Source organism: Terrapene carolina, unplaced genomic scaffold (assembly GCF_002925995.2).
Source record: "Terrapene carolina triunguis isolate 2854851 unplaced genomic scaffold, T_m_triunguis-2.0 Scaffold558, whole genome shotgun sequence".
Classification (NCBI taxonomy): domain Eukaryota; kingdom Metazoa; phylum Chordata; order Testudines; family Emydidae; genus Terrapene; species Terrapene triunguis.
In genome coordinates this window covers 45,667-68,303 of record NW_020664909.1, presented here as the reverse complement: position 1 = coordinate 68,303, position 22,637 = coordinate 45,667, and the positions used below count along the sequence as shown (strand labels likewise).

General features: G+C 42.0%; 1 protein-coding gene across 1 annotated transcript; it reads right to left on the bottom strand.

Annotated features, from left to right (window-relative positions):
- Positions 1-202: 202 nt before the first annotated feature.
- On the bottom strand, positions 203-17,528 carry CCDC181 (coiled-coil domain containing 181). Its single transcript, XM_029913262.1, has 5 exons — positions 17,372-17,528; positions 3,861-4,805; positions 1,939-2,085; positions 1,169-1,323; positions 203-570 (listed from the first exon to the last, which is right to left on the bottom strand). The coding sequence occupies exons 1-5, from the start codon at positions 17,516-17,518 to the stop codon at positions 408-410; spliced, it is 1,557 nt and encodes a 518-aa protein (XP_029769122.1). The 5' UTR covers positions 17,519-17,528; the 3' UTR covers positions 203-407.
- Positions 17,529-22,637: the final 5,109 nt, after the last annotated feature.

Below are 22,637 nucleotides of genomic sequence, written 5' to 3'. Positions count from 1 at the left end.
AATAGAGTGAATCTTCTGTGAGATAATGTCACTTTGTCCATTGTGGTCTCTTCAAAGATAAATATAGGTTACACTGCCCCCTGTATGAACATGCCAAACACAACTAAATCAACGCAAAGCAAACTTGCCACATCTATATGGATATTTATTCTCACTTTGGCTCAGTGGGCTTGAGAGCACCACTGAGGCATACACACAACAGAATCAGGTTTGTCATTTCAAATTCTAAATAAATAAATAAAATAAATAAAAGGTAAGTAGTAAACACATTGTCAGTTAAGAGAAAATTTTTAAACCATTATTTAAAGATTTTCAAATACCACAAAAGGGCAGGGGCTGTAAAGAGCTGCAGCTCAAGCCATATAAGGTATGGCAACGGACATTAATATTCAAGACACATCAAACCTTCAGCTGTAATGGTCCGTGAAGCGGAAGGATTTAGGTTCAGAAATGGTGCAGAGAATATTCTGGATTTGTTTTGCTCTTCTGGCTTCTAGCCTAAGTTGCCTCGATCGCTCTTTGGCAGCCAGTTCCTCCGCTCGCTTTTCCTCTCTCTTTCTTTTTAGCCATCTGTGGAGAACCGAACAAGTTTGGAAGCACTGATAGTGAGTGGTCAAAAGCTCTTTCATCACTGGCCATTACTTCTGGCTGTACTCAAAGCAGACAACTGTTCTCTTAACTGGGACTCAATCTAACTAGTTAACTAAAGCCACTGCATCACTTAGCAAACAGGCTACATCCAAGAATTAATTGTTTTTTTAGGGTCCAAGCACATGGGGGAAAATAGTGGGACAGATCTACAAGTGTGTCAGCAGTGAGAAGGAAGAGTGGGACCTTTGCCTGAAGCAAATGCAGTCCCTTTTCCAGAAACCTTTACTGATCTACAGCCTATGTTCCCAATACAACTTCCTACTATGGGGTTGCACCTTGATCAGCAAGCTGGGAACCAGCAGGAGTTGGTGATGTTGGGAGGGGGCTGGGGAGGGCATTAGCTGAAAGCTTCAGCTGGATGAGTACAATAAGGTTGGGAGGAGGGTCAGAGGAACTGAAAGTGAGTTCACCAGACTCTAGTCAGGGCTGGCCCTAGGCATCTGTCGATCTTCAGACTGCTGAAAGATACAACATTCAGATTTCCTTGCTCCATAGGAAATAAGAGCCATAGACCTACTGTTTAAAGGCTCTGTCACGTTCTTCTGTTCTTGGAAGGAAGTACAGGCACTCTTCCTGGCGTCTAAGGATTTCCATTTGTTTTTCTTTCATTTGATCTTGGTGCTTTTTTTTAAGCCATAACCTGAAAGCTTCCTCTGGATCTCTGTTCTCCTGCTATATAAAAGCACATACACACGTAATTAAATATGCTGTTTGTCTTTGAAATTAATATAACAGTACTACTTTGAACTTCTCCAGAATCTTCCATCCCAGGTTATGAAACATACTTTATAAACAATGGTGCATTTACCCTCACAACCTTACTAAGTATTATTGCCCCTATTTTTGAACTTGAGACAAAGTCCTGGTTCTAAGACTAGAGTTTTTGGCTGCGTTGTAACGTGTAAATTGCTTGCTAACACAAGTGTAAATAAATGCTATTGGAGACACTTCACAAACATTAGTTCCTGGTTGTGGTTCACCATAGGGCTAAGCTAAATCATCATCATATTAAAATGCAATATAGTTACATTTCTCATAAGTGATCCTAGGACCATAAAGGTCACATGAGCACAGCTTGTTGCATTATGCAAGTTCATCCTGTTAAAACTGGAAAATTCTGATATATGAGCAGTTCTAGCACTTTTAAGAGGAAAAAAGTGTGGCAAACATGGAATAGTCCTTGCTATGTTCATTTTTATAATGCCGAGCAAAACAGGTGTAAATTTCAATTTTTCTGAATACCTAGAGCACACTTAACATGTATGGGATGGAGAGGTCTTAACTTACTCTACTATTTGAGCCTTCTAGTTCCTTTGCACGCTGAATTCGCTTCTCTTCCTGCACTTGTTCTTTTTTCTTCTGCAACCAAGCTCTAAAGACCATGTCATTCTCTCTCTTCTTTTCTTCTTCCTGTTGTTTTTTCTGTGCTGCTTCCTTGTGTGAAATTAAGGATTGAGTAATATCTTACAAGAAAGGTGTTAGTCTGACATATGCAAAGGGCTTTAGCATCAGAGCGAACAATACAAATAGTCTGAATTACATATCAGCCTTGCCCTAAAATGTACTGTGAGAACTGGGAATAATCAACGGACACATCAAGTCAATACTATCTTGAGGAGAAAACTGGCCTTGAGCACCTCTATGATTAAGGTTATATCTGGAGGCTTTCATTCTAACCATTATTATTACAACCTCAATTTCCAGAAGCCTTCCATGCTTTGTCTCAAATCACTGGAGATTCAGTAGAAATGGGTCAGGACACTTTAAACCAGATCTACCCCACGGTTCTAAGTGGTTTAAAATAGTTTCACTGACGTGTTTTCAAAACTCATTACAAGATTTCTCCTGCCTAGACAGACACTAAAAATCAAAAGTACTTGTGACTGCAGGGATTGGCTTATAATAGAGGTTTCTGGAGTGTGACCATGCATTGGGGTTGAGGATAATGTCATTCAATTATGGAGGCACTGATAGCTTAACACTTCTCTGAAGCTAACATGGTGGATTGCTTTTTTTAAAAAGTAGAAAATCTTTGAGAGGTCTGTAAACATTTGAGGATATTTTGGTCATTGCCAAGCATTCCAATAAACCACACTATTCAGAAATTTTATCTTATGAAATTTTGTTCCTCTTTGCACAAAAGCTATGCACCCATCAAATTCAAAATACCAACATGCACCTCCTTTGAAATCCAAGTATCTTTTTCCCTGAAATATTTTAGCAATTGTCTTCAAAAACTGACAATCATTACACATTTTTGAGGTCTCTGCTACACACTTAATCTTTCAGAAATTTACTTTTCCTACTATATACTATTTTCCTGAGAGCTAAGAGGAATCGTAGTACAGTTTCTTCTCTTTAGTACATGATTATAAAATAAAGGCACTGATCAACATTTCAAGTGTAGACAAGCCCTATGTCTTGTTTGAAATTGCTGTCCTACATAACAGTGTTGAGAGTTGAGTACTTGAGTTGTTTTCCATTTAACCCCTACATTAAAAACCCAGGTAATTACCACAAAAGGAAACCTTTGAGGTTGCTTGAGGTCAACACTCACCCACACAAACCTTTAAAAGCAAGGAAATGTCCAGTTACAGTGGCCTTCTTTAACATACTTTCATCTCCACACATCACATTCACCAACAGATTCTGCCGCTCTTTAAATAAGTTCCATATACTGCCAACATATACATCAACACACTACACACACCACATTCCTTACAATCACACTTCAATGCAAACCTTTAACTCCCACACACTTCCCCATGGGAAAACCATATATCATATACTTATTCAGCATACAGATTCTAACGTCACAGAGGTCAGAGTTAAGGTTTTGGATTGAAATGTGATGGTGTGGGGCATGTGTGTACACTCTGTTATTGTACATGTTGGAGGTGTATGGGACTTATGAACAGAAAGGAAGAGTCTGTCAGTGAAAATGGTGAATGTGATGGGGGTAGGCATGTTTATGGATATATTAAATGGACGTTTCCTTGCTTTCCATGCATGAGCGTTGCCTTAACTAGTTTTTAATGAAAGGTTTTTTTGTGGATTTGGTTTATAAGTGCAAAGTATTATTATACCGTTGGGCAATGAAAGAAATGATTGACTGAATGGCTTTTGAGAAGCAATATTTCCCATTAAGTTTGAGAAACACAGAAGGGCTGGTGGTCACTATGTTCTGGTTATTTCCTTTGTGTACTCACCTCTTTCCTTAGTTTCTCTTTCCTTTGTTGCATCTGTTTTTGCATCTCTTTTTGTTTGGGTGAAAGACCGTAGGTGGAGCTTCTCAAAGGAACATTTGCAGACTGCACCCTGCGGGGAGTTCGTCCCATTCCCACACTTCTTGCAATGTTGATGGCTGAGTTTGGGCGATACTTAGGGTTAGGTGGAGGCTTAGGGAAACAGACAAACTCTTCTCCAATGGGGAAGAAAGCATTTACCCCTGGCTGCACTAGAGGCTCTTCCTTTGTTAGACTGGGAGTGCCAAAAATAACGGAATGGGAAAACTTAGGAGAAATAGGCTGAGCTTCAATGTCAGTGAAAGAAACACTTATCGGGGGCAAAAAGCCATGGCTTTCAATATCACGTAAACTCAAGAGTTCAAACTTCCCATCTTTCTCTACTAGGATTTTGCAATCCCTGTGTTCCTCATCCTTGCCACCATTAAGTGAAAAAGACATGCTTTGCAGTCCTGGCTCATTAGAAATATGCAGTTGAGACAGCCTACTTGAAACATCCTCTTCACTTTCAAGATCATTTTTATAAGCTTCCGTATCTTCTAGAGGGGGAACTTCCAAATCTACCAATTTATCTTTGAATTTTAGTTTCCTTTCTCTATTCTCATCCAGAGGTTCTTGGTTCTCCAGCAGCTTGTTGGCTTCTTCGATCTTTTCCAAAATATAACGCTTTATTTCTTCATCATCTTCCTCATCCAGTTCCTGCTGGTTTTCCAGCTTGGACTCCTGGATGGAGCTTTCACTGTCAGTATCAGATGTATGATCCAATGGTTTAACTTCGGGTATGGATACAGGTTTTTCTTCATTTGGTGGACTCTCCTTCAGATCTGCATCAGGCTGAGGAAGCTGATCTACACATTCTTTTCTTTCTTCATTGTCTTCATCAGTATTTGCTTCAACATCCTCTTCATTCTGATCAGGATTTTAAAAAGAACGTCAGTCCTCCTTTTAAAATTGTATAAGAAATAACCTCTCTAATAAGTTAAAAACTAACAAAGGGTAGTTTATACATACATAATATATAATTGAGGTTGGGACTTTAAAACCACAGAAATCAGAAAATTTACAGTTTAGGCAAACAACTGAATATGACCCTTTGAGCATATTACTCAGTCTTTAAATCCAGAAGGGACCATCATGATCATCTAGTCTGACCTCCTGAACACTGCAGACTACACCCACTCCTGTAACAGACCCATAACCTCTGGCTGAGTTACTGAAGTCCTCACATCATGATATAGGCTTCAAGTTACAAAGAATCCACCATTTACACTAGTTGAAGCCTGCAAGTCACCAATGCCCTATCCTGCAGAGAAAGGTGAAAAACCCCCAGAGTCTCTGCCAACCTGACCCAAAGGAAAAAAATTTCCTGACCCCAAATATGGCGATCAGTTAGACCCTGAGCATGTGGGCAAGACCCAACAGCGAAATACCTGGGAAATAATTCTCTGTAGTAGCTCAGACCTCTCCCCCAGTAGTGTCCCATCACTGGCTGTTAACCACCTGTTTGAGATGTTTGCTCATCCAGATTGGTCTGCAACCCTTCCCTACAAATTTTTTCCCCTTACTCGGATACAGGCTTCAGATAGTTTGTGTAACTTTGACTTAAGTAATTCCAAGCGTCCTCCACATTCAGTTCCTTGAGTTCTTCAGTCCAGTCCACTTCCCTAACTAATTCCCTTAATTTTTTAAGGTTTGCCCATTTGAAATCAAGGACCCTACTTGCAGAACTATTTTTGTTCAAACTGAATTAGCTCATGATCACTTGAACCAAGGCTGCCTCCTACAACCAGATCTTCTATAAGGTCCTCACTACTCACTAATACCAAATCTAAAATGGCCTCACCTCTTTTTGGTTCAGTAACTATTTAGTGAAGAAAAATGTCAGCTATCACATGCAGAAAAATCTGGGCCCTACTATTATTAGTAGCACTTGTCCTCCAATCTATATCTGGAAAGCTAAAGTCTCCCCTAATTATACAATTGCCGGTAGTCTTTATTTCATTAAAAACATTAAAGAGGTCTCTATCCATATCTAAATCAGATCCAGGGTGTCCATAGCACTATCCCAGGGGAACCTCTAATAATTTTCTTCCCAAAAGTGATATTGACACAGACCGTTTTATCCATTCCATCACTTCTAATTTCTTTAGTTTACCTCATCATTAATATACAATGCTACTTCACCACCTTTACTTCTGTCTTTCCGGAACAGCACATACCTTTCAATACCTGGACTCCAGTCATGATTACTATTCCACCATGTTTGTTATCCCTATAATATCTGGCTTCACTTCCTTCATCAGTAGTTCTAGTTCCTTCATTTTGTTACCCAGGCTCCTTGCACTGATATACATATATCTTAGTTGTTTCTGCTTGGCTTTGCCCAGATTCTTCACCCAACTGGGTATAGTCATTCTACTGCTAGTATCGCCTACCTGACTGTTGATTTCATTGGTACTGACACTACTGTACACCTTGCTGGAGCCGTAGACATAATTAGCAGTGTGAGCCAAAGGCTGTGAACCAGAGTAGGCCTGGCCTTGGCAAAATAACACACTAGGTATCAGCTAACACCAAGTAAGCACATTCCAGACTGGAGAGAATGGTACAAAAAACCCCACAGATCTCTCAAATAACTACATAAACACATCCCTAAGAGATAGTACAAGAACACACTGACCCCTCATAAGATAAGGATGTGATGGACAGGATAATGGATAAGGATGTTTTGTTCAAACTAGCAGGAACAAGGATAAAGGTGGCAACGAACAAGGTCTGGAGTATAATACGTAACGTTTGTATTAATGTATAAAAGGACAAGTCATAGGAGGGGCAACTTTGTACTCACCAAGGCGACAGCATCCTGGTGTACTGACTGAGGGGGTACCTTGTCATGGGCATATATGTGTTAGTGTACCTGTAGCTCCTATGGGGTGCTAGTACCATGCTTTGTCGACAATAAGCCTGGCCATGGGCCTTTGCCACTGAACCGAGCCTGTGGTCTTTCTTATGAACAACATTGAGGTCTGCTGAATTAACATGCTGCACTGTCTGCTAGTGCAGCTGACATTGGAGCTCCAAGAACAGCAAGACTTGCAGAACCAACAACATGCCACAGCACTAACAACAACTATCTTTCCTCTTAATGTCCATTCTCCTACCCACTGCTGTTACTTTCTCCACTGATGTATTCTCTTTCTTGATTTTCCTCCCGGTCATTAGAATCAGACATGGAGATTACATAAGCGTCTTCCTCAAGTTCCTAGTATAAAGTTCTTTCAATCAATCGTGCCAACCTCCATCCCAGGAGTCTATTTCTCTCCCTACTCGGGTGGAGTCCATCCCATGAGAACAGCCCTCTGTCCGTGAATGCCTCCCAGTAGTCAAACATCCCAAAGCCTTCCACCACTTCCTGAGCCAGCTGTTGATTATCATAATCTTGTCTTGTCTTCATTCTCATCCTCTAGGAACAGTCAGAATCCCACTGAAGATCACCTGACCCTCTATTTCTTTAAGCGTCTTCCCCAGCCTAGCATAGTCTCTCTTAATGCGTTCCAGCAAGAATCTAGCAATATCATTTGTTCCCACACGAAGGACAAATCAGTGGATTATTTCCTGCTCCTATTAGGATCCTCTTCAGCCTCAGGTCCACATCCACCATCTTTGCTCCCAACAGACAGCACACCCCTCTGTTCTCCGGATCAGCTCTGGCAACACACCTGTCTGTTCTTCTTAGTAGGGAGTCACCAGTCACATAGACCTGCCTCTTCCTGGTGTTGAAGTTAATCTCTGGCCCACCTCCCGTTCTTTCTGGCCGCAAGTCCCCTTGTCTTTTGTTCTCCTTTGCAATCTTCTGCAAGTCCTCCTGTATCTTCCCGGGGCTCTGAACTCAGGCTTTCTTACAGGACTAGCTGATCTTTTCTTCCTTGCCCTCCCACCTTGTTACTGCCTGCTGTGCCCCTTCTTCATTTTCCAACTCAGCAAACCTGTTCCTGAGCTCTATTTTTCCTTCACTAGCCTCTTCCTCTGCCTAGTTCTCATAGTCAAATGCTTCCACTAACCACTTTCCAAACCCAGTCTACCACGTCAGCTTGCATCCATGACTCTTGACTTTTCCCTTAAGCCTCGAGCCTTCCCTCAATCATCTGCTCGAATCTCCTTCAAAACTCAACCATAGTTTCCACCTGCATCTCCAAACCTCAGATCTTCTCTTCCATCACCTCTATTAGGCAGCACTTCATACAAACAAAGCTCTTTTTGGGTACCTGCTCTAGAATAATGTACATCCCATAGCATCCGGTCATCTGCATTGTCTCTTCCATTCCTTGGGTCACTACCACTGCTTCCTCTGTATTTGTCATAGCATTCCCTCCTAAGGTTCTGTCAAAGAACAGAAAAAAACCAAACACCACACCCCCACTTCCACAAACTTTCCTTACAAACTCCCCTGTTTTCAGCTGGGTGTGCTGGCTCCCGTGTCACTGGCTGGCTGGCTCATTCACTGCCTTTATAGGCCTTCTATCAGGGAAGCCCCGTCCCCTAATCAGAGTCTCTCACATCGCATTGCCCCCTACCAGCCTCCGCAATTTGAAAAACATGCACATGCGAACACACACCCAAAAAACACAAGAACTCACTCACAGTCCCTAAGTAACAGGGGCTTACCCCCTCCCACTGAACTCCCACTCAGACTCCACTGTTTTCGGCTCCGTTTGCTGGCTCCTGTGCCTCTGTCTGGCTCCTTTGTTGCCTTAACAGGCCCCCTAATCAGAGAAGCCTCACCCCCTAATCAGGGCTTTGCTTCTCTCACAGCCCACTGCCTCCTTCCAGCCTCTGCAAATATTCATTAGAAGAGGATCTTTTAGTACATGATCACATAATAAGGTTGTAACTCAGTTTTCATGACATGCTTGATTTTCGCTCCCTCATTAAAAAAATCTAATGTCATCAGCTTCAGAACTGGTATATGAAGTATGTGCCCAAGACACAATTTTTCGACCATGCTTAAACAGGACAGAGCTCAGAAGTGAGTCATTAAAAATATAGGTGTTAGTAGTGTCCAAAAAGTTCATTTTTGTCACTATGTAGCATAAAAATAGAAAGACATAAAACTGTTTAGATCTTGATAGATAAATCCAGTAATGTACAGGATTAAATATGAAGTAATACAAAGTACTGTACGTGCATTCATAGTTATCAAGAAAAATGTGATTTATCAGTACTATTAAGCCAGGTTCATGGCTCAGCTTTTAAAGTTGCAAGCAGCTCTCCATTACAAGCCCTTATTTTTTGACCCCTGTGTATATTTGTTAAAAATAGCCCATTTTGTCTGAAAAGTCCTAGTTGTAAGGATAAATATTTGAGGATTTGAACACAAATGCTTTTTTGAGCTCCAGGTTTATTGACATGTCCCATTCTGCAGATTTCTCTAAGCCTTTTTGGTTTCCTATAACTCAGAAAAGAATTGTTATCTTACAGTAACTGGAATTCTTCGAGATGCGTTGTCCCTATGTATATTCTACTGTTAATGCACGTGTTCCATGTCCCTGAGATCAGACAAATCTTGCTAGCAGTGTCTGTCTGACCCATTTATGTGCCTTGCCTATCCTAGTGCCCAGTACCAGCAATATACAGGGCCACCCAGAGGGGGGGACAAGTGGAGCAATTTGCCCCGGGCCCCGCAGGGGCCTCCACGAGAGTATTTCGGGGCCCCTGGAGCGGGGTCCTTCACTCACTCCGGGGGCCCCGGAAAACTCTCGCGGGGCCCGGGGCCCCGGAGCTTCTTCCGCTCCGGGTCTTCGGTGGCAATTCGGCGGCGGGGGTGCCCCGCCGCCGAAGACCCCAGGCCCCCTGAATCCTCTGGGCGGCCCTGGCGATATATAGGGCAGTGTAGGACCAACCAACATTCTAATTCCTTCTCTACCATGAATCCACATAGTTTAAAAGTAATCTGAAGCAGACAGAAAGAAGGGTGGGTTCTGGAATACACATAGGGACAACACGCCTCAAAGAATGACATTTACTGTAAGGTAAGTAACTTCTTTTTTGAGTGCTTGTCCCTATGTGCATTCCACTGTAGGTGACTCCCAAACCGCAGGTGAAGCAAGGAAGAGGAGGGCTGGAGTCCTACACAATTACAGACCCTGAAGGACTGATCTACCAAAAAGACGTGTCTGAAGCAGAAGCCTCTACTAAAACATAATGTCCCAAAAGTATGTACAGAACTCCATGTAGCCACCTTACAGATGTCAACAATATGAACATTTCTAAGGGAAGCTATTGTGGTTGCCTGACACCTGGCTAAGTGCCCTCTAATATGAGATCGCACCAGTGGTTTGGATAATTCATAACAAGGTTATACAGCCAGATATCCACTTTGATAATCTGAGTGGAAGTCGCATCATTTTTCATTTTCTTAGTGAACAAAATGAATAGTTGGAATGTTGGAAAGGTTTCACACTCTGAAGACAGAAGGCTAATGCCCTCCACACGTCTAAGATAGGTAATTTCATCTCTCCCAATTAGCATGTAGTTTAGGATAAAACACAGGTAAGTGAATTTTTTGATTATTGTGAAATTCCAAAACAATCGTAGGCCTCACCCTAAATTCATACCTACGAGATACTTTATCATGGTGAAAAGCTGTATAAAATAAAGGGGATCTTACATGAGTGCTCCCAATTCTCCCACTTTCCTAACTGATATTATTGCCACAAGACAGTCTTCAGGGAAAGGTGAAGCTAACCATTCGAACAGTGGTCTCACTAAGATTGACAAAACTAGGTTGAGGGCCCACATAAGCATAGGTTTAAACACTGGAGGAAATACTCTCCCTAGCCTATTCAGTCATCTAGATGTGGTAAGGTGAAAAAATACAGTAGAATTGTCTATAGATAGATGGAATGCACTAATGGCTGCTAGGTGCACCCTGAGAGAACTGAGTGAAATATCCCAGGTTTTTAAACAATCGAATGTAATCCAAAATCTCTGATATACTAGATTAAAGGAGTAAGAGTTGACGTCAATCAGATACAAATCTCTTCCACTGTGCATCATAAAATTTTCTTGTAGGACATTTCCTACTACTGATTAGGATTACTTGGACTTCAGACAAACATGATCTCTCTAACTCAGACATCTGTCTAAACACCAAACTGTCAGGTGGATGGATCAGGATGTCCAACTGTTCCTTTGTCTAGAGAGATAAAAGGTCAGATGTTAGAGGCAGACGAATCAGAGGACGGATGGAAAAAAATGGAAAGCCAAGATAATCGTGGCCATCTCAAAGCCACCAAAATAACTTTTGCTTTGATTGTTCTCAGTACCTTGGATGAAGAGGAATTGGCAGGAATGCGTATATTAAGGTTTCTGACCATTGAAATTGAAAGGCAATCCATCAGAGAACCTGGACTCTGTCCTTTCCTTGCACAGAACTTCTGACATTTCTTGTTTGTGTCCGTTACAAACAGATTTACTGCTGGCTGACCTCAACAGCTAAAGAGGGCTTGTACCGCCTACTCAAAAAGCACTCATTCATGATCCCTGAAAAAATGCCTGCTGAGATCACCTGCTAGTGTGTTTTGTACACCCAGTAAGTGAACTGCTGACAGAGTGAGCTGATAGCATGTGCACCAATTCCAGAGTCTTATTACTTCTTTTCACAGGAGGGAAGAATATCCTTCTCCCTGTTTGCTTATGTAATATACTGCTGTTGTGTTGTCTGACAATTTAAATGGACTGATTTGAAATAATTGGCAGAAATTGATTGCATGCATTGTAAACTGCTCTCAGTTCAAGTATGTTGATGTAAACCCAGATTCTTGTGGAATCCAAGTTCCTTGCACTAGGGGCCCATCTAAATGGGCTTCCCATCCAAACAAAGATACAAACAACAAAGATGGAGTTTGTCATGTGTTGTTATGTAGGTGCATAATGCAATGTGACCTGGCAGACAGCTACAATATCCTACAGTTGTTCAAGGACTTGACTGCAGTTGATTTATTCGATGGACATGGTCTGAAACGTCTCACAAGGCAAATGAGCTTTGACGACCTTGGAGTCCAATCTCACTCCTACGAACTCGGTACTTTGCATTGTTCTTATTCTAAACCCCATATTTTGGCAGAAAAGAAGAGGAGTAGGCACTGACTCTTGAGCTTCTTAATAAGATCTCCCTTCGACTAGCCAGTCACCTAGATATGACCAGACTTATCCCTTTTTGACACAGATATTACTGCTAACATCTTCATGAATAGTCTGGCGTTGTTGATAGGCCAAACAGAAGCACCGTGTTGGTAGCAATCAGGATTGATGATAAATCTTAGGATCCTCTTGTGTGTTGGATGTACATCTAGGTGAAAATAAGCATCTTTGAGATTGAGAACAATCTCCTTGAACTAGCAATGGAATTATTGAGGCTAAGATAATCATTCTGATTTTTAAATGACAAAGTGAAGTGTTTAGCTGTCTCAGATCTAAAACGGGTCTTCATCCTCCTGTGAAGTAAGGACGTATCTGGAATAAAAGCCTCTCCTCCTGTTTTGAGGGGATAACTGTAACAGAGAAATTCTATGTCTTGTAGAAGAAATGTCTCAGTAGAGGGGTCCCTAAAAATGGACAAGGAGGTGGACTGTAGGAGATAAAAGTGTGAATTTGTATTGTATGAAAGGCAGTAACAATTTCCAGTACCCATTTGTCATGAGTCCTCTGTAATTCCTCTAATGGAATTTGAATGGAGTCAGCAATGCTCTTCAGCAATTCGTGAAAGGATTTAAACTCATCAGGATATGAAGATGAGACTGGTACAACTACCTCATCAGGAGAAGAAAATAAAAGACTGACTGAAGCTTCTCCTTCTAATGTAAGTAGTTTACAGGAGAAAAAATCCCCCGCAGTGGTTGCAACCCAAACATTGCAGTAATGTGGTGGTGCCCAAAATCTAGAAGCTAAAGTTCACTGGAAACGGATGATAGTTTGAAACATAAGGATGATTAGTCTGGTTCACTTTTGTTTGTACTAAGAGAAATGTAAAAATCAAACAAACAAACTGGTGAAGTAAGTAACTTGGATATTTTTAATTACTTCAGTTGAAATTTATCAAAGGTATTTTGTAACATAAGTGAAGAATTTTTTTTAAATATATGACATATGCCTTATTTTATTGGTATCTTTAAGGATGGTGTGGTAACCATAATTCTGAATGTCTGAATTTTAATGGCATAACAATCAAATCTTGCATACATATTATATGTGACATGTTCAACTCAATGGAGAAATAATCCCAGATAATAACATTCAGTTGTTTCTCTGTTTCTTCACAGAGCACACGACTTCTAGGGTTGTGATCTTATTTACATAAATGAGGGACCTCTGGAATCATATTTCTCTGTATGTGTACCACTTATAGAAAAAATGTGGCTTTTATTTTTAATTAAAAATACGATTAAGACATTTTTAAATCAACAGGATTGCAGTTTGACAAAACAGAAAAAAAGAGGAAAGGAAGTGGAGGTAGGACAGAAGGGAGGAGGAAGATGATTGGGAAAGGGCTGGCTGACTGATGGCTGGCTTCTCTGTTGCATGGTGCACATCAGAACCAATATGAATAGAAAGGGGGTCAGAGGGAAAACAGCTATATGGCAATAATCCAACACTATATAGTTAATGTCCATACCCCATTTTGAAGACAAAGTGCTACGTAGATGACTCTAGCCCCTCTACCACTACTGGTACCATATAGAAGCTCACCTCCATAAGTCCTGGTAGAGTCTAATGAAAAGGCACTCTGAATGCCTTATTCATCTTTCACGTGAGCTTAAGTAAAATTCAAACATCCTCATAAGTTCCTGCTGTTCTGCGTAACAAACTCCTTTGCCGCTTTTCCAAACCGTGCGTGTGCGGAGAATCAGCAGTGGTTGTCTGAGGTCCTGTCAGTGACAGGACCGTGGCCAACGTTCCCTCTAAATTTTCTCTGTGCTGAGCAGGCTACAAACTCCACTGAGGACTACATTTTTGTCCTTGGGCAAACTTACACTTTGCTATTTAAGAAGAAACAAGCCCCTCACAGCACTGTGGGAGAGTAGACAATTGATTGCAATTGCTTTTTTGAGAGATTACAGTCAACTGTGTAAATAAATATTCCAGGACTGCTTAAAGTATGGATTATGAAAATGTGTATTTAAGGACTTCAGAAAATGCCTAGTTCTGACAGGGCCTACTACAATAGGGTATCATGTAAATGTGTGTCCAGGGAGTTTTAAAGACATGTATTATTGTGCCAATAGTGGAACATTCAGTTGGAAGCATGTCTCAAGCATTCCACTTCTAGCAGAGTTGATACCCATAATTAAGTAAATTGTGAAGTGTTGCTAACAATTTTGTTCAAGATTCTACATTGCCACTTTCAGTGCCAAAACTTTAGTCATTCAGGGGTGTGAAAAAACACATCCCTGAGCGACAAAAGTTTTAGTGCTGAAAAGCACCAGTATAGACCACAGCTACCACTCCTCGTTCTGGGTTATTATTTTTTATCACCAGGAGAGCTCTCCCCCAGCGATAAAGTGTGACTACACAGCGCTGCCGCAGCAGCGCTGTAACATGGGCAGTGTAGACATACCCTTAGTCATTAAACTCAGGTCCATGGATGAAAGTAAAATTACCACATCTGGCATTACCTGTTACTCTATCACAAACAAAACAGATTTTTGCCATGTTTGTGCAATAATTAATAATTTTAAAAGGAAAAAAATGTCACATTACTGATATTTGAAAACCAGTTACTGTAACTGTTACTTTAGGAACTTCTGTGTCAAGGTCAGGAGCTTCAGGTCTTGAGGGACCTCTCTACCATCCCTTCCCAGGAGCCCTTGCCACCCCCACTCCTTATCCTTTCTGTGCTGTCCTGCTGGGGACAGGGGTGGGGAAGCCCATCTGCCAACTATATCCAGTGGTGAGCTGGAGCTGGTTCGCGCGAACCAGTTGTTAAATTTAGAATCCAGTTTAGAACCGGCTGTTAAAGGGGTGGGCAAACTCCGGCCCACCTGAGCTCCCGGGTAGGGAGACTCCCCCGGCCCCTCCCCCGCCTTCCCCCCTTTCGCAGAGCACCAGCGTGCCGAGCCGCTGGCACCAGCGCTCTGGACCGCTCCTGGGTAGCTCTGCAGCTTCTGCCGCTTTGAGCGGCATGGTAAGGGGGTGGGGCTGCGAGCTCCAGCGGGCCTCGCGGCATCCATACGCACTGCCCTGAGCAGCATGGTAAGGGGGCCGGGCCGGGGCTGGGAGGAGGGGTTGGATAACGGGCAGGGAGCAGTTGGAGGGGGGGCGGAGGTTCTGGGGGGGGGGGGTAGGGGGACGGGGAGGGGTTGGGTAGGCGTGGGAGTTCGTGGGGTCTGTCGGGGTGGTGGTGGATGGTATCGGGGCAGTCAGGGGACAGGGAGTGGGGTGAATTGGGTAGGGGATGGACAGGGAACAAGGAGGGGGGGGGGTTGATGGGTTGCGGGTTCTGAGGGGGGTAGTCGAGGGCAGGACGTGGGTGGCGGTCAGAATGGGGGGGGGACAGGCTGTTTTGGGAGCCACAGCCTTCCCTACCCAGCCCCCGATACAATTTTCAACCCCAATGTGCAGGGCCAGCTTTAGGAAGTGCGGGGCCCGATTCGAACAGTTTCGACAGGGCTCCAGCAGGGATAACTAAAAAACAAAAAAAAAAAAAAAAAACCACATAAAAAAACCACGTGGGGCTTGTACTCACCGGGTGGCACTCAGAGTCTTCGGCGGCACTGAAGGATCTGCCACCGAAGACCCAGAGCGAGTGAAGGACCCGCCACCGAAGTGCCGCTGAAGACCCGGTAGGTTGTTAAGTGTTTTTTGGTAGCTCATCACTGACTATATCCTAATTCTGCAAACACTGCTCACCCCATTTGGGGTAACTTTCATCCTCTCTGCCCCTCACTATTCTGGTGGTTTTCCCTTTTGCCACTGTTTGGCAGTGCCTCTACCACTTTTCTTAACCCCGCTTCTACCCCATCCCTGATTTTGCCTGTCTGCCCCTCTCCTTCCCCTGACTCTGTCTGTTTGACCCCCCTGTGTATACAGTTTTTCCCCAGGCACAAATTCAGCGCATCACTCCTCTTCAGTGTGCCCCCTCTGCACCTTTTTAGCCCATATGAACAGAAGGCAGCCCGCATCATGATTCCAAATGAGAGCAGAGTTAAGGCAGAGGCTTCAGCAGATGTTACTGAGCATGCTCAGATTTCTTAAACAAGTTCAGGAACAGAAAAGTAGCAAATTGCGCCAGAGAGCAGTTTGTGCCACACTCCCAGCTCCTGGCTGCACTCCCAGCCATGTGACATGGGCAGTGGATACAGGACAGATGCACGGCTATGTGGCCACACAGCTCACAGGGAATGTTGATGATAGCAAACATAGCTATGCTACAAAGGGCCAAGAGGAGGGCAACACAAACCTGTTTTCCATACACAAAAAGCAACCATTTATTCTCAGTCTGGTCTGTTTACTTTCATTCTCTTTTTTTGTTTAAGTTAAGTCGCTATGAGAGAGCACAGTGTGTTGTCTCCCCCACCTATTACAGTCTGCACTGAACTGAATACAAAATAGCCATCCTTAGAGATTCAAAGGTGCAGTATATAGAAAACAAACAGTCACATAGCTAAAATATACCACACAGATGAGATGCAAGCTACAGGAAAAGGCCCTACTCTTATGAGCTCAGCCTTCTATTAGAACTGATGGCCATGCTTCCAGAGGTGATGATGTGAAAGAGCTGTGGTCTCCAAAAGGCCCAGCAATAGTAGGACTTGAGTTCTATCCCATATGGTTTCACACTTGAACAGGAGGATGTGGCTCTCATTTCTGTTGTTAGAGTCCCATTCACCCTCCACCTTTCAGTCTCTCCACCCAACAGAGGCCAGAAAGAGAGCAAAAGGAAGGAGAGAAGAATAGCAAGAGTGGTAGGAGGGCAGTACCAAACATAGCCTGTCTCAGGCAGGCTATCAAACAGTGACTTTCATAATCAGCTTCCATTTTGGCACTAACTCCTCTCTCACTGAGTCCTTCCATATTCCCATCTTCACGTAATTTGGAACGAACCAAAGCTTGAGTAGCAAAGTGGTATGAGGCAACATAAAAAAAAAAAATCATAATGGGAGTTGCACAAACGCTTAAAGACACCACCTTGGAAATGGAAGAAGTACTTTTTATCCAAGCACATTATCTTTGTCCCTATAGGGAATATTGGCTTTTCTATTTTAAAGACAGGAATGATCTGAGTAACTGGAAAAAGCCATGGTGCACTGCATCTCTTTTCACTAGAATCCCAAATACCCTTTTCCTAGTTAAATATCAGCACGTTTACGATTACATACATATTCCAAATCAAACTTTGCATTGATTGTATGTGGGGTTCAAGTTGTTAAAATCTTCAAATCTACTGTAAAATAACTAGCATTTTCCTAATCAAATACCTCTGTTTCCCCAGGGTCGTCATCTTCTTCTTCTTTTTCTTCATTAATAAACCACTCAAGATCCTTTTCAAAATCATCCTCATATTCTGCACTTTTTGTTGAGTCACCAGCCTCTCTTAAGTCATTAGTGTCTTTCTTGTCACTCATTTTGGCTTTGTGTTACAGCAATGCTACAAGAGGGGAAAATATTCTTATTTTCACAAGACTTTTATTGACACACAACAATATACTGTTGATACCTGTGGCATATAGGTAAAGTGGTGGACAATACCCCTGCCTAGCTATTTCTACAGCACCTTACAAGAGAGGATCCCAATGGGGTTTCCATCGTGAATGGATTTAGCCTTTCAACCCCTGTAAAGTAGGGAGATATTTTCATTCCCACCTGTAAAATGGGGATCTGAGGCACTGAGAAGCAAGCTGACTCATCCACAGTCTTAAAGAAACTCATTGGCAGAGGTAGGAAGAGAACCCATGATCTCCTAACTTCTAGTCCCTAATCTTTAACCATGAGACCATTTTTGCATGTGTACCTAAAGCACTGGTACCAGATAACATCTCTCCTACTGCTTTGTTGTTTTCTCTCTCTCAATAGCTATAAAAACAGCAGGGGAGAGGTTTCATTTATTATAACAATACTGGGGAGGGCAATTCTGCCTGCGGCAGTGGCAATGGCAATATATTTATTTCCTTAACATGTTAGCAGCATAGGCACCACCAGTTCATTCAAAGAAGGTCTAGCCTCTACTGAAACAATTCCCACAGGTTAAAGCCAACACAGCAAAGAACTGGGGCCCACAAGTCCTAGAAGAGACCTTTCATAGCTTCCCATAGAGCAGAGTATTCAAAACAAGAAGAGCCTGCTGCATCAGACACTTGACTGACATCAGTGAGAGTCCTAAATCCAAAGCAGCTGTAGAATCAAACTCCAAATAACTGGTTCCCATTTAAAATATGTATTTAAAAATGCCTCTGTTTCCAGTGTAAACAACAGGATTTAAGTGTGGGGGTAAAAACATGTCTTTGAAAGAGTTGAGCGTGAGGTAATTTTAAAATTAGATTACCAAACTATCAAAATTGATAACTCAGAGAAACAACAATTGCATGGAATTATTAACTAATCGTTTCTCATCTGAGTAGTTCAGGGAATACAAAAGCCAAAAATAGAATTATTGATAGCTATTAATTTGTTAGACTAGAGAGGTGGTCCCACATTCTACCACCAAGAATTCTTTTCTAAAGCATTAGGGGATGCCAACCAACCAAAGAAACAACTTTAAAATAAATGAAAAGTTTTTATTAAAATTAGTTATGGAAGTAAATTAAAAACAAAAGAAAATATTATTCAAAAATAATTAGCAGGTAAGGATTACATAAATGTAAATAAATAAGTGATACAATATGTTGACTGTGCAAAAGAAACCATATTAAAATAGAGTATACATTCTAGAACTACATCAAAAAATCAAAGCATCAACTAGGTCAAAGGAAACAATACCACAAAGCAAGTATAAGTTAAACAAATAACCACAATTAAACATCTATGTCATTCCATTAGTCATTCAGGATACAATACCACTTTGAAAAAATCAACTAAAAGAGTACAGCATGACTGAAAAAGGCAGCACTACAAATCCTTAATATAACACAAAATCATACTTAAAGAAACAGTACTTTACAGGTAAATACAGATTTGAATGAGGCAACAGTCACAAAATAAATGCAGGCAAATCCACTTCACACCACCAGGTTTCTATGAACTAACATACTTGAGCTATATCACAGTCTACACTGAATTAGGAATTGAATAAAACAAGGCAATACAATTTTAGCATTTTAAATTAAATAAGCTTTAGTAAAGCCAAGTAGTAACTTCTTTTGAATGCTCTCAGGAAAATACTTTTAAAACTAACTGGGAGAGTCAAGAAAATAACTTCAAATGATGTGACCACTGTAAGCACAATACTAATGTTTAGTTCACTCACACAGACACAGGCAAGAGCAGTGACTGTTAGTTTGGCAAAGTAGGCATGAAAGGGAAATAGACAGAAAGGCAGTCAGAGTAGGGGTTTAAGTAGTAAAGCCTTTAAAGCAGTTTAAACTGGAATAAAAAGCAGCAGACTAGTAACACTAATTCTAAAAGGTACAACAACACAGCAAAGGCTCAGTTTAAAGCATATAGCATATAACAAGGTGAAATTATAAGCATTTGGTTAGCATCTTTAAAGAGTAGCCAACATATTTTTAATAAGCATGGGCAATGATGAAATCAGCCTTAAAAGCATACGAATACAACCGTACCTGTGCATAAACACAGTACTAGTTAAAACAGTACTTTAGATGCTACAGCAAAGCTTTTTTCTCGCAATTCTAAGAACCTAATTTTTGGTTGTTATCATGGAAAGGAATTTAGGTTTCTATGATGCTGACTGCAGTAAGCTTCTTGTTCTTTGGACTTATTCACAATCTGTCTTTCAGTTATTGGAACAGAATAGTTTGGCAATATTCCGATGGAAGTTTTAAACCTGGAATTATGTAACACGGGGATTTGGTCCAATTGGTTGATTATATGGGAAAAAAGCAACATAGTTCTTTCCCCAAGGAACTTCTGGTCTTCCTTCAGAGTCCAGAGTTCACCTATGGGTTTGAGGAGGGGAAAACAGTGATTGCCCAAGTCTTTATACTGAAGCAGAATTGTTTTATCGCACCATTCAGTTTAGAGACTGATAGCTCTTGAGTAAGATGGATTTTAGTGATGTCTCCATTTCTTTAGGAAGGTAACCTCTTTCCTAAGGCTGGTTTCTGGTAGGAATGTATGCCTGGGACCTAATATTCCCCAAGGATGTTATCCCTGAAGGACTCAATTAAAAAGAGTACCTCTCTCTCAGGAGATGAAATGTTAGACTTACGCTAAGCTTCAGCTATAAGTGACAACAGTTTGTGGGATCAGGCAGCTTCTTTGTAGTAGAAGCATTGAGCTTTGGTAGGCAGATGGTACCCTTGCTGGTACAGTTACAGCTACCCTTGGCTGGCATAGGTCCAATTATTTTATAGGTATTGTTTCCCATTGAAATATATAGATGGAGGTGGTTCCTATCCTATCAGTTCACCCTCCCACTGAATAGTTGCAAGTTTTGGGGGAGCAACGTGCTGATCGCAATGCTGGAAATCTGTCTTTTCAATGGCAGGTTAGGAAGAGCTGCCCTATGTGTGTGCGCCCAGGAGAGGGCGCTGTAGTCTGGCAAAAGTCTATCTTTCAGTCACAGAATCAATTTAAAGCAGGGGTGGGCAAACTTTTTGGGCCGAGGGCCACATCAGGGTGGGGAAATTGTATGAAGGACCGAGGCAGGGGGTTGGGGTGCGGGAGGGGTTCAGGCTCCGGGGTGGCAGCAGCGCGCACCAGGGCCAGGGCAGGCTCCCTGCATGCCTGCCCTGGCCCCAGCCCCACGCCACTCCAGGAAGCGCTGCGGCCCCTGGGGGTGGGGGGCGGAGGGCAGCGCCTCCAGGTACCTCCCCCGAAGCTCCCATTGGCCGTGGTTCCCCGTTCCCAGCCAATGGAAGCTGCAGGGGGCGGTGCCTGGAGGCTGCAGGGACGTCGGGCCGGCCACTGCTGAAAGCGACGCAGGGCCTGTGGCGCCACGGGGGGCAATCCCGCGTCACCACGGGGACAATCCCGCAGGCCAGATCCAAAGCCCCGAGGGGCCGGATCCGGCCTGCGGGCCGTAGTTTTCCCATCCCCGATTTAAAACCTTTTTAGGAATTGTGCCGTTTATTCTTCTCATAACGTTCTATATAGTTATAATAGTCCTTTCAAGTTCTGTGATATGTTGGTGCAGCTTTCTTTAAGTTTTAATTCTGCAGTTCAATATTCATCCTTTACTCAAAAATTTTCCAAAAGGAATTTATCTATTTCCGCTTTAAATATAGGAATGTTATCACACAAATTTTGATTATATACTTAATCAACTTCAATAATGTATTAAGTTCAACTTTCTATTCCTAATAATCAGAAATACTGCTTTACTACTTTATATTTTATTCTGGATAATTTTACATTTACTAGGTAATTACAACCAAGTAAATCAAACCATAACTTAGTAAGATGAAGTAATAATATTCAACTATAACTTAATTCTTAGTCACAATCTCATACTTAAGAACATAAGAATGGCCATACTGGGTCAGACCAAAGGTCCATCTAGCCCAGTATCCTGTCTTCTGACAGTTGCCAATCCCAGGTGCCCCAGGGGGAATGAATAGAACAGGTAATCATTAAGTGATCCATTCCTGTCGCTCATTCACAGTTTCTGGCAAACAGAGGCTAGGGACACCATCCCTGCCCATCCTGGCTTTACCATTAAACTTCTAACCCAATATTTCATGTTAACATCTTATAACAAATTGCATATTAATGAGTTATGGACCCCAACATAGAGTAGAGATACTTTGTAAACTAGCTGGTACATATGAAAAGAGCATGGATTATCAGAGACAGATCCCATTCCTCCTTTCCTTCCCATCCTGTTTCCCTCCATCCTCGTGTCCATCTGGTACTACCACCTTGGGAATAACATAGCTCATTGCTGAGGGTTGGTGTTTTGACAATGGAGCTAATTGAATAACAGTGAATAAGATGATGACACACAGATATGTTACCCTCTGGTTAGAAAGAAGCAGATTAAGATTACTATTTGAATTTATTAAAAAACTTCGCACACGAGGTCTTACTGCACATTTACACATTTGTTGCTAGCTTTCAGATAACACCATCCACATCAGTATTAGAGGAGAAATGACATCATTTGGATATCAATTCAGAGAAACTGGGAAAAGGGTTGAGAGCCAAAGTTACAATTTTTCTGCACAGAGGCAAGAATCACTCATATGGTGGGAGTTACCAGACTGTCAGCAAAGCACAGAGTAAACAATTTAATAATGACAAGATTGGGCCATCCCTTTGAGGCTGCACGTTGCAGTATCCTTTCACCAGCTACTGGGCAGCTGCTGACAATGCATGGAAAACAGTCTTTTTACGGTTTTGCCTACACATTCTAGATCTTCAGTTCCTTGTTCCTTATTTCTAATGGTATCTGTATAAATGCAGGATATTGGGATTGTTTAAAAGTTTCTTTTCCTGCACCTTGTGGCTTCTGCTACAACCTGGAGGTTGCCCCTGAGTGTCTCATGGTAGTGCAATGCATTAACAGATCTCTAAGTAGCAAAAGTTTGCAATACAATATAGACTACAAGAATTAGCTGTGACCCT